This window comes from Procambarus clarkii, chromosome 46 (genome assembly GCF_040958095.1).
Source record: "Procambarus clarkii isolate CNS0578487 chromosome 46, FALCON_Pclarkii_2.0, whole genome shotgun sequence".
Classification (NCBI taxonomy): Eukaryota; Metazoa; Arthropoda; class Malacostraca; order Decapoda; family Cambaridae; genus Procambarus; species Procambarus clarkii.
The window spans coordinates 15630124-15643236 of record NC_091195.1 but is presented as its reverse complement, the minus strand read 5'-3'; the positions used below and the strand labels follow the sequence as shown (position 1 = coordinate 15643236).

The 13113-nt window shown below is 42.7% G+C and overlaps 1 protein-coding gene across 1 annotated transcript in view; it reads right to left on the bottom strand.

Moving 5' to 3' along the window:
• Positions 1-13113, bottom strand: part of fry (Protein furry) — a 542054-nt gene that overhangs the window by 169276 nt on the left and 359665 nt on the right. The window contains 6 exon segments of the mRNA XM_069301552.1: positions 3934-4007; positions 4009-4170; positions 4640-4854; positions 5045-5118; positions 7373-7531; positions 12102-12232. Of these exon segments, the coding sequence (XP_069157653.1) occupies positions 3934-4007; positions 4009-4170; positions 4640-4854; positions 5045-5118; positions 7373-7531; positions 12102-12232 (815 nt within the window).

Here is a 13113-nt window from a genome sequence, read left to right as displayed (position 1 = left end):
ATACACTTAAAAAAAAAAAAATAAACTAATATTAACTGGATATTTTAATATTGACATATGCCAGTCTGATAACCCACTTATGGCTACCACCCTCAATTGTATGTACTTCCATAAATTTTTACCTGTGATAACTAAATCCATGAAAATTACTGAAACAATTGCCAACACCCTTGACCACATTTTAAGAACATAAGAACATAAGAATAAAGGCAACTGCAGAAGGCCTATTGGCCCATACGAGGCAGCTCCTATTTATAACTACCCAATCCCACTTATATACATGTCCACCCCACACTTGGAACAATCAAGGGACCCAACCTCCACCACGTTACATGGTAATTCGTTCCACAAATCAACAACCCTCTTACCGAACCAGTATTTACCAAGTCTTTCCAAAATCTAAACTTATCCAATTTATACCCCTTGTTTCATGTTCTGTCTTGTGTTGATACTTTTTATACCCTATTAATATTCCCTTTGTTATATCCATTCATCCACTTATACACCTCTAATATGTCACCCCTAACTCTTTGCCTTTCCAGCGAATGTAATTTAAGCTTTGTCAACCTTTCTTCATGTGTCAGGTTTCTAAGTTGCAGGATTAACTTTGTCATCTTACGCTGGATGCGTTCTAGTGAATTTATATCCATTCTATAGTACAGCGACCAAAACTGAACTGCGTAATCTAGATGGGGGGCCTAACCAGAGCAAGATGTAGCTGAAGAACAACACCAGGTGTCTTATTAGTAATGATTTGATTAATAAATCCCATTATTTTCATTATTTTAAATGGGGAAATTTGTTTCGAAAGACGAGCGTTTCACATGACGAGCTCGGTGACAGAATGGATTAAATTCGTTAATCGAGGCTCCACTGTATATCCAACCTGGCATCCTGACCTCGTCGTGTGGGCGCCCACCCACACTGGAGGCTCGGTCTTCTCGTGACCTCGCTCGTGACAACTGCGATCTCCTCTCGAGTTTAAAAGTTCCCCATTCCGGTTATTTAATCTTGGGGATTTGTTGTTACCGGCTTTATAAACACTGCAAGTTGACTTCAAGATAGATGGTGATCAAGAATTGAGCCAATCCATGATGAAATCAGTGAAAGAAACAAGTATGAGGGAAAAGTTATTGAGTGTTCATCGAAAGTATAGAAAAGTGAGTCTTATATGTTCTTATATGCAAATATCTCTTTACAGCATTCTATTGCGAACAATTTAATATACCAAACTGAACGACGTAGCATGAAAATTGAGGTACGAACGCTGAAAAGACTATAAACATTTGAGTGGTTATGTACTCACAGGCAATGCTTGGCCGACTTTGTGGTGTGCGGCGGGTTGCCCGCCAGGCCAGCGAAAGTGTTAATGTCCTTTACTTACTAAACAAGTCACAGCTAAAAGGACCAAAAACCCTTGGTTCACTAAAGCGATACTAACATAAATTAATAAAAAACATAAATATGAAAAGAAATACAGGCTAGGGGGTCCTCCCCAGAGAACTGTTCAAGTGCTACTCCTGACTGTTTTCTAAGATAATAAACAAAGTTAAGACAACCTACTATGAAAATCAATTTAATCAAATAAAATGTAATATGAAGAAAACATGGAACACCATTGCTCAGATATTAGGGTCAAAAAAGAACTTTCATAAAACCTACATTCCCTAGCTGGAAATAGTGGAATGTTATCAGCCGCTGACATGGCTACTGAATTCAACAGTACAGTAGTTTCTTTTTATCCACTGCCTCAAAGTGGATAAAAGAACTCCATTCAGACTGGAGAACAGTCCGAATGGAGCCGGATGGTCTAACCCGAAGCGACTCGAACTTTCCGAAGTGACAGCCAAACTGCCGTGAACTCTTGCACCGTGCTGTGAGCCTGACGGACCCCATCGCCCCTTGGTGAGCACTGGTCACAAAGCCCCAGCCAAGAGACGACACATCTGTGAACAGATTGAGTGAGGGCTCGGGTAGGTGCCACAACACTGAACCCCGAAAAACCCGAAGATGAAGCCGACGACGCAGCAGCCGACACAAGGCCCCGAGGTCCGAACCCAGCAATCACAATAGTGGCAGAAGGGACATCCCCGAAGGAACCAGAACAGCCACCGAAGCCATATCCGACCCGATGGGTAGACCAGCATGGCAAAGTTCATACTCCCGCACAGCTGCTCGAGCAACCAACAAGTGACCCAGGTGCCCTCCAAAAACAGCTGAAGGTAGGACTCCTCCTGCAGCAATGCCGCGGGAGGAGTATTGCAGTTGCGGGCTGCCCCAGTACTCAAAAACTCCTGGCTACATGCACACATCCGTTTATAACACCGTCGCAAGGGCGAAAACACCAAAGAAAACAGGAATACGGAGCTAGAGCGACAGTGATCACTCAGCATGTCATCAGTCAAAGAACTGGCTGGTGGCAGCCCAGGTGAGGAGGCTGGCTCCCCCCCCCCCCCCAAGGGGATCTGGGTGGTGCTAACAAGGGGGGGGGGAGGGTTAGATGGATTTAGTTTTGCCTGTTTGTTTTCTTTGTTGGAGACATTCTTTTTTCCTTATGAGGACATATGTCTCAATTTTCAACCAGGCTGTAGTCTGTTTTGATTCACCTACCTTTATGGGTGCATTCCCTGGTCGATGGCATGATGACATACTTTAAATGTAAAGTATTCATGGACTATTGCTCCCTGCATCTCTCTGAGGGGGGGGGGCAGTTTTTTTTTTTTTAATATATATACAAAAGTTCTTACATTCTTGTAAAGTCTCTGGCATGCTTAGTGTTTCAGGCAGGTCTTTAATCTGATTTTTTCCCTGGAATATGAGCCGCTAAATTGTTTAACAACCAGGGGCCAAATTCACGAAAGCACTTACACAAACACTTACGAACCTGTACATCTTTTCTCAATCTTTGGCGGCTTTGTTTCTAATTATTAAACAGTTAATGAGCTCCGAAGCATCAGGAGGCTGTTTATAACAATAACAACAGTTGAATGGGAAGTTTTCATGCTTGTAAACTGTTTAATAAATGTAACCAAAACCGTCAAAGATTGAGGAAAGATGTACACGTTCTTAAGTGCTTGCGTAAGTGCTTTCGTGAATCTGGCCCCAGATACCCATTCACTGCTGGGTGAACAGAGACTACAGTTAAGGATTGGTGCCTTCCCGGCCAGGATACAAACCAAGGCCAAAGCTCTCAAGAAGCACTGCACGAGTGTTTTACCCCCGCGCCACAGGAACTGCAAGGTTCTGGCTCATGGTCCCCGGTAGGCATACAAAGAACTCCATGACTGATGATACTCAAGTAGTATGGCCCCCTGATCAGTAAGATAGCTTCAGGGAGCCTCCAAAGCTCCCCCACAGAAATGCTGTGGGGGAGCTGTGGGTATCAGTGACTTTAGGCATAGTACTTACTTATACATCCTACATTCTTGTTTCCTATTTTGTATGTAGTAAGTACTTTTGCTTAAATAAAAATTATTATTACTGTATTATTATTATTATTATTGAGAAAATCCGAAGGAGCCGTGATGAGGATTCGAACTTATGTGGTGGGTAGTCCCACGCACACGCTCCAAACAATCAGGCCACGACATGGTCAAAAGGATTGCAACCTGGAGTTCTGCTGAACACACTAGGGTTTCCTGAGGTTTCCAATGAAGCTGGACCAGGATTTTTACACAATTCCCCCCCTCTGTATTTTGGACTGTCATCTAGGAATGTTCTACCTCTGACACTCCTCTTTCAATACACAGACGATGTTTGATTGTCTGGGGGCATGTGTGTGTTATCTTGAGATGATTGATTTGATTGGGAACACCCACCGCATAGGTTCGAATCCTCATCACGGCTCCCATGGATGTTATCACTGGTACATCACGTTAGTGTGATTACTCTGTGTATTATTATTACTATTATTATTATTATAAAATAACTTACCTATGAAATGCAGTGATAGGCTGAGAACTATCTGGCAAGTACTCAGTAAGTGGTGCAAAGTAACCTCCATATTCATGGCATTGGCAGTGGGTGTGGCTGGGGTGGTTCATATCGCTCGCTAATGTCATCTATGCCTGCTGCTGCTGCTGTGCTTCCCCCTGTTACCCCAGGAGCCCCGCTTGTGTTAGTGTTCTGAGCTCTGAGCACTGCAAAGTTATCCTCTTGTGGAATGGCAGCCTGGAATTAGATGTGGATGCTAGAAATTCTTGATGCAAGATAGGTCATCTGGGTTATAAAAGAGAAGCCGGTACTAGATGTAATTACGACAAACTTTATACCTAATACTGTATTCCACTTCAACCACTTTTTATATTTTTATAAATATTATTCATATACAATATTTATACTACACTGCATAATTAATTACAGCAGCTTCATAATATGTTTTTGTAACTTTTCATATTAACAAATAGCAGTTGCCTCATCACAAAATCACTTTGAATAATAAATACCGATTATAAAAATACTGTAATACTGTAGGACAATTTCTTCTCTGAATAATATTAAATATGTGAAACATTACACACACACAAAAAAAAAAAAAACATGACAGTGAAAACAGGAGACATAATTAAAATACAACAAATTATTTGAAAACTTTTGATTACAAATTTTAGTAGCACTCTATTAAACCTAAGGAACTCACCTCAACACCATTTGGGTTGAGATCCTCCTGCACATTAGATGTTAAGGAGTTAGGAGCCAATGAGGAGTTGGGTCGGGACTTGACATTAATTGCTGTGGTTGCTGCTGTTGACGCTGCAGCAGGAACTATCCACAGCAATGACACTGGAGACTCCAGACCCGACACTGGACACACTACGCAATGATCCCGGAGCACTGCGTTGTTCTCTTGAAACTCTGCACAACAAACACATAAAATACAACACAGTAATATCTACAACTTTGAAACTTATTATTTCATGTATTTCATGCATTTCTAATTAAAAAAAAGTGTTGAATGTAATGAAATGCCATTTTCTGGTTGAGACCCAGCAGGTTCCCCGGAGCTATCCTGGACTGATTTGAATGCTTGTGGCTTGTGACTGACTAGGGTTGTGGTATTTCTGTAGAAACAGTTTAAACTCCTGATGTTGTTTCTGGGGGATTCCTGAAAGATTGTTCCTGTGTATAACACATTCCTGATCTGCTCATAGTCGCTCTGGTTCTGCACCCGTTTGTTGTTCAAGATATAAAGTTCAGCCTGGCTGGGTGAAGGACTATGTCCTCTCCTCCTCCTACTTTCCAGATCACCTGCCCTCTTCTGATCTCCAGAAACACAGACCAATTTTTATATCAGTCTGTGTTTCTTAATTCCTTTAACTTGCCTCTTAGCACCCTGTCTTTTTTATTGTTGTGAACTGTTCAACTGTGAGATTTGGGGAAATGTATACTTGGTTATACCCTTCTAGATCCTTGAGTCCGTGGGCCCTGCTTATTATCAACCTTTTGTGTTCAAAATTTGCAATGGTTATTCATACCATATTTGCTTCCGGCCTACCTATTCTCTCAACGTTTGATGAATTTAATTCCTCCACCCTGCCTAACAGTTTCACAATCATTTCCTCAATGAGTTCCTGGTCATTCTTGTCTTCTTTTCTTGCAAGGTTTCTAATAATGAGGCTTGTTTTTTTTCATCTTTGTCTATCTCTTGTTTCTGTATCCCTCTCCTGGGCACCCACATCAGTCTCTGGAACTCCGCCTGCATTCACTAAGTTTCCCCCTGGGTTTTCCTGGTCGGCTCTGGGGAGCCCACCCGTGCACTGTATCATCCAGTGATTTTTTAAGGCCCGTGAATGGTTTCATTAAAACCTTTTGTTCTTCCTGCATCTCTTTCAATGCCCTGTGACCTTCTAACAGTTTCCCCATAAACAAATTCACAGGAGCCTTGATGAGGGTTTGAATCTATGCGCTGCGTGTTATCAGGCGTACACTAGTCAATTCCACCATGACATCGGTAAAAGAATTGCAACCTGGGGTACTACTGCATCCACAAGGGTCCTGAGGCTTCCACTGAAGTCTAACCGGGGTTTCGTTCAATTCTCCCATGCACTCGGGCTCTATCAACCAGTAGTTCTACCTTTGACAGGTAGAACTACCTCCTTCAAAACAGAGAGAAATCACATTAATGCGATATATCTATGAACAAATCCACAGGAACCTTGATGAGGGTTCGAACCTAAACCACCTGCACTAAGCAAAAGCATGAAGCACCTCCACACAGCGGCTGGAAGCCAAGGTGGCCTAGAAAAAGAGCCTAAAGAAAAGAAACCTAGACCAAAGGGGAGTCAAGAAACCAAGCAGAAGAGAGAAAATGGAGCACACTGTCCAGAGACTAGACTGACTCTGGCAACACAAGAATAGGTCTGAGGTGAAACAAAGCATGAAACAACTTGCAAAATGGAGCCAAGAAAGTGTTGACCCCGTACACAAACAGTAGTGGCTCCACCGGTGTTGCATGATCCGAGGCAACAGTATTGGTGCGGAGATGTCGATCAAAAAGAACAACTACAGAAAGTGGCAGAACAGCCATCAAGAACCACCTAGTGATGCCTCAACGAACTCCACCAGTGTGACACCTTGTAAGCACAGGATCAACACAGAGGGAGTGATAACCCCACATTAGAAGGACCAGCCACGAACAGCAGAGAAGGTCATTCCAGCGAGGAACAGCTGAGCAACCCTCTGGAAGAGGCAGAGCATCTGGGCAACTTCTTCAAAAGGTCAGATGTAACACAAACAAGGAGCAACGGTTTCAAGCTCAACACGCCACAATGTAGGACGAAAAACGGAGATACTTTTTTCACCCACAGGGTTATAAACCCATAGAACTGCCTACCCGCCAAAGTCATGAATGCCAAAGCTGTTGAATTTTAAAATCCTGCTAGAAATAATAATCGGGACAAATGAGGGACCTATCTTGAGATGGTTATCTTGAGATGATTTCGGGGCTTAGCGTCCCTGCGGCCCAGTCCTCGACCAGGCCTTCTTTTTGTTACACATGCCCAGGAAGCAGCCCGTAGCAGCTATCTAACTCTCAGGTACCTATTTACTTCTAGGTGAACAGGTGCATCAGGGTGAAAGAAACCACCCATTTTTTTTCTACCTCCACCAGGAATCGAACACACAACCTTAGGACTATGAATCTTGAGTGCTGTCCACTCAGCCATCAGGGCCCCTTAGGACAAGCTGCCGGCTTTCTGTCCTCATCAAGGCCACTAGTGTGTTAGTGGCCTCCTCAGATAAATTCAGGTAAGATCAAGTTTAACCAATGTAATTCTAACTTACAATAATGTGCTCTTGGTTATAACATTAATTTAATCTAGACTGTAATTACAAAATATTTACTATAGTAACACTTATAAATACTTTTACTCACAGTGGGGAATATCTCTCTCTGGGAAGGTCATGATGATCTCCGGAATGTCGCTTTGTGTGTAAGGTGCCCCGCTCGGAGGGCGTCTGCTCCTGTGGCGCCCCGCTACCCCCAACACCGCCACCCTCGCCATGGGAGGACGTTTTACGCATGGAAGTGAGTCTATACAAAATAAAGAAGCTGGTTAAACTACGGTATATGATTTTGGGATAAAACAGTTGCTATAACATAGAAACAATGCAACATATATGGAACAATATATGATATGGCACGCCACATTTTAAACAATTGGGAAATGCAGCAAAATTTACATTATTTTAAGCTTTTCTCTTGCTTACTTGTATTTACTGTATTTTACATTAAATATTAATAGTTAAATCTTACTTGCTAAATTATATTAAACTACTTTCACCCATTTTCAACAGACAAAAGATACTAGAAAATATGTTTGCATAACACTAAAGGAACTTTTTTTTTTTTTTTTTTTTTTTTTAGATATATACAAAGACTTAATAATTAAGGTATATCTTGAGGTTATCTTGATGTTAACTTGAGATGATTTCGGTGCTTTTTTTAGTGTCCCCGCGACCCGGTCCTCGACCAGGCCTCCACCCCCAGGAAGCAGCCCGTGATAGCTGACTAACACCCAGGTACCTATTTTACTGCTAGGTAACAGGGGCATAGGGTGAAAGAAACTCTGCCCATTGTTTTTCGCCGGCGCCTGGGATCAAACCCGGGACCACAGGATCACAAGTCGAGCGTGCTGTCTGCTCGGCCGACCGGCACCCTTACACAGTAAGGGTGCCGTACAGTACAGGTACCTATACTGTACTGTACAGTATATCTTCCAAAACCCAGATTACATTGTTCCAGACCTGATCTGGATTTGTGAATAATCTGGATATACAGAGATTAAGCCACAATAATGAGGCTGGCTGGAAAAGATCATCAAGGCAAATGGGGGGAGGGATGGACCTACAAAAAGCCGCCGGCTTCCTGTCCTCGTTGAAGCCACTAGTGTTAGTGGCTCTCAGGTAAACTCACAGGCTGAAACCAAATAACCCACCCCCCAAACACATGACCTAAAAGGAAGGTGATAACATTTTGGTCAAGTCTCTGGCCCTCAACAAGTAGAAACTGAAAACTACACGGAAAAGATGCCATTGTAAGGTAAAAAACAAAAAAAAAATTAGAGTACATGTATTGCCAACTTTGAAATTAGCATACAAAATACTCATAGGGATGCCAGACTGAACTTTCTTTATAAACTCTCTATTATAATCTGCTCAATATTATTCACAACATGTTTTCTCTTGAATTTGCTGCTATTTGAAGCCCTGGCAGACCCATTACTTTGCTGATAAAGTATTTAATAAAACTATAGTGGCAAGATGCCATATATAATCAGCAAAATCCAACAGTGTGGGTGTAAAGACAGTCATCAATGCCTGCAGTCAAATACCAATGATGTACAGTAATCAAATTTGTGTTAGTACTGAGTTTTATCATCATGGTGTTAAGAGCTCTACAAGCATTTAGTAATTAATAGTATTAAATATATTTTGTTTTATATTAACAAGAAAGAAATATATTCAATACTATTTACTATTAAATGCAAGGCAATAGGAAAAATACCATCTAGTAAAAATGACTATATATATTGTATGTGAAGATAACCAGGATTTCATCACAAATGTAAATGAAACAGTCTAAATCTGATCTCTGGACATGCAGTTATGGAGAAAACTGGACTGGTATTTGTTATAAAGTGGTCTGATTTTGGGGGTTATACTGTACCAAACAACATAAATTCACTGGATCATTATAAAGCAGACTAAACAGTACAGTGGAAGCCTGGATAACCGCACCACTTTCAGCAAGCCAGACTGATCATGCACAGTCACAGTACGTCAATATTCGACACCTAAGCATCAGGGAGTTTATCAAGTTGCCTTTTTGGGTAATATTAGTGCCAGGGAGACACCAGGCAATAAAATGCCCGGTGTCTCCAGCCTAAAAGGACTTCTAAAAAAATGTTAATATATTCATAGAATTTGGCATCCTCAGGGACAACCAAGTATTTGCTAGTTGGCCTACCTGGCCAATACTCCAGACCAAGTAATAGCTAGTTGGCCTACCTGGCCAATACTCCAGACCAAGTATTTGCTAGTTGGCCTACCTGGCCAATACTCCAGACCAAGTAATAGCTAGTTGGCCTACCTGGCCAATACTTCAGACCAAGTATTTGCTAGTTGGCCTACCTGGCCAATACTCCAGACCAAGTATTTGCTAGTTGGCCTACCTGGCCAATACTCCAGACCAAGTAATAGCTAGTTGGCCTACCTGGCCAATACTCCAGACCAAGTATTTGCTAGTTGGCCTACCTGGCCAATACTCCAGACCAAGTAATAGCTAGTTGGCCTACCTGGCCAATACTTCAGACCAAGTATTTGCTAGTTGGCCTACCTGGCCAATACTCCAGACCAAGTATTTGCTAATTGGCCTACTTGGCCAATACTCCAGACCAAGTATTTGCTAGTTGGCCTACCTGGCCAATACTCCAGACCAAGTATTTGCTAGTTGGCCTACCTGGCCAATACTCCAGACCAAGTATTTGCTAGTTGGCTTACCTGGCCAATACTCCAGACCACCATCGGGTGAACCAGCCATTCAGGCAGGCAGGGGACAAAACAATTTAGTGTCTGAGTACTGTATACATATATACTCTCCCATACATATATACTGTACACAGTTGACTCTCGATTTATTTCCAAACTGTTTAAATTAGCACTAATTCAATTGTGCCTCAAGTGCAATATTCTCTGCTCCTTGAGACTTTGGTCAGGTACAAAGAAAAACCTAAATATTAAGTTTACATTAACATCACTAGAGTGTGTGTGTGGGGGGGGGGGCACAATCCTTCAGTATTACCAGGTGACACCTTGGCCAAGTTGTTCATGGCTGAATTTGAATTTCGCCGCTATTACTCGTTTGAATTATACTGTATAGATTTAGGTCCAAAGAATGCTTCAATGTCCAGACTTTTTCTTTCTACTGCGGGCCAGCACAGATCTGTTATTAACTATCACAGTTTTCTTCAAGAAGTGCCGGTCCAAGCGGGCTGTGGTGGATATGTGGGCTTGTGGGCCACTCCACGCAACAGCCTGTTGGACACAGCTTTCAGAAAGTCAAGCCGGGCCTCGGGCCAGGCCTGGGATGCAGAAGAACTCCTGGAACCTCATCCAGACACAATGTTATTTGCTCTTTCGCAAAGTATTTGTTATCCATGGCGGTGCAATACAGGAAGTGGCATTCTTGCACTGGCAGAGCTTTGAATGCTTTAGCATCCAGACTTTTTCTTTCTACTGTGGGCCAGCACAGATCTGTTATTAACTATCACAGTTTTCTTCAAGAAGTACCGGACCAAGTGGGCTGTGGTGGATATTTGGGCCTGTGGGCTCCTCCAAGCAACAGCCTGTTGGACAAAGCTCTCAGAAGTCAAGCTTGGCCTTGGGCCGAGCCTGGGATGCAGAAGAACTCCTGGAACCTCATCCAGACACAATGTTATTTACTCTTTCACAAAGTATTTGTTATCCATGACGGTGCAATACAGGAAGTGGCCTTATTGCATGGCAGAGCGCTTGAAGGGAGGCCCCTAATAAAACTCCTTTTACCCTGGTGCCATCCATCTCTATACACTGATGCATGAGAATCCTTCCTCCCCCTCTCTTTGTATTCCACCTGCTCCTCTCTGTTTATACTCGCATCTCTTATTTCCTCTTTATCCTCTACCTCCCAATATACCTTGATCTTCCTTACCCTCTCCTTATTTTATTCCTGCTTCCTACATTCTCATTTTCCCTACATTCCATTCCTTTCTTCTCTTTATCTTCATTTCTCTGGACGGTAGAGTGACGGTTTCACTTCATGCAGGTCAGGGCTCAATCCCCCACCGTCCAAGTGCTTGCATGGGCACCATTCCTTCCCAAATCCCAAATCCTTATACTGACTCTTTCCCAGTGCTATATAGTCATAATAGCTTGGAGCTTTCCCCCTGATAATTCCCTTCCCCCTCCTCTTTCCCAATTTTTATGCTCTGTCTCTCTCATTCTCTTTTTACTTTCCTTCCCTCTTTCCTTCCCACTGTTTACCCTCATTCCCTTTATTGTTCCTCTGCCTCAAAAAACTCCCAATACAACACTTCCACGCCATCTTCACGACGTTCTAACTACAAATATACTCTAATTAAAGCAGAAACATAATGCATACAACTAATATAAAATTTGGCATGTATGACAAGTCCACCTATCCATACTGCTATAGTGGACTACTTAAACTATCAAGGTCGTTAGAGTGTTGTAGTTCATGGTGTGGGCTCTGTCGCTGATGTTCTTGTAGCCTCATCTACTCCATGAGTTTTGGGTCAGCTCAATAGAGTTTCTATCCTGTGAGCAGTGGCAGTGTTACAAAGGCTTCGGAAATTGAACTCCAATAATCGCTTAGCAACTTGAGCATATGACAGCATTGATGAACAAGTTACATATTTTGTTACCATTTATACATTAATACTTTATACAGTGTTTGAAGATTTAGCATATCGTCACCTTCTTGTGCTGCATGTCCTAACCATGAAGCTCTGCCTAGTCAAATTACCTTAGTATTAAATAATGACAATTTCAGTGAAATGAAGACCATGCAAATATATACATTAACAGTGGTGAGGTGAGCTTACCTGAAGAAGGGAGGAGTTTCGGTGCGCTCTATGACACAGTTGAGGGTCTCCACAGTGGCCATCTCCGCCATCAGCTCCTCCACCAGGCGGTCAGGGCGGGCACGCCCCACATACACCACCACTCTCTTGGCCTGCGGCAGTGTGCAACCTTACATTACTTATCATACATTATCGGTCTAAACCTATCAAATGTGTGTGTGTGTGTGTAATTACCTAAGTGTAGTTACAGGATGAGTTGGTGTGTGTGTGTGTACTCACCTAGTTGTACTCACCTAGTTGTGTTTGCGGGGGATGAGCTCTGGCTCTTTGGTCCCGCCTCTCAACCGTCAATCAACAGGTGTACAGATTCCTGAGCCTATTGGGCTCTATCATATCTACACTTGAAACTGTGTATGGAGTCAGCCTCCACCACATCACTTCCTAATGCATTCCATTTGTCAACCACTCTGACACTAAAAAAGTTCTTTCTAATATCTCTGTGGCTCATTTGGGCGCTCAGTAACCACCTGTGTCCCCTTGTGCGTGTGCCCCTTGTGTTAAATAGCCTGTCTTTATCTACCCTATCAATTCCCTTCAGAATCTTGAATGTGGTGATCATGTCCCCACTAACTCTTCTGTCTTCCAGCGAAGTGAGGCTTAATTCCCGTAGTCTCTCCTCGTAGTTTATACCTCTCAGCTCGGGTACTAGTCTGGTGGCAAACCTTTGAACCTTTTCCAGTTTAGTCTTATCCTTGACTAGATATGGACTCCATGCTGGGCTGCATACTCCAGGATTGGCCTGACATATGTGGTATACAAAGTTCTGAATGATTCTTTACACAAGTTTCTGAATGCCGTTCGCATGTTGGCCAGCCTGGCATATGCCGCTGATGTTATCCTCTTGATATGGGCTGCAGGAGACAGGTCTGGCATGATATCAACTCCCAAGTCTTTTTCTTTCTCTGACTCCTGAAGAATTTCCTCTCCCAGATAATACCTTGTATCTGGCCTCCTGCTCCTTACACCTATCTTC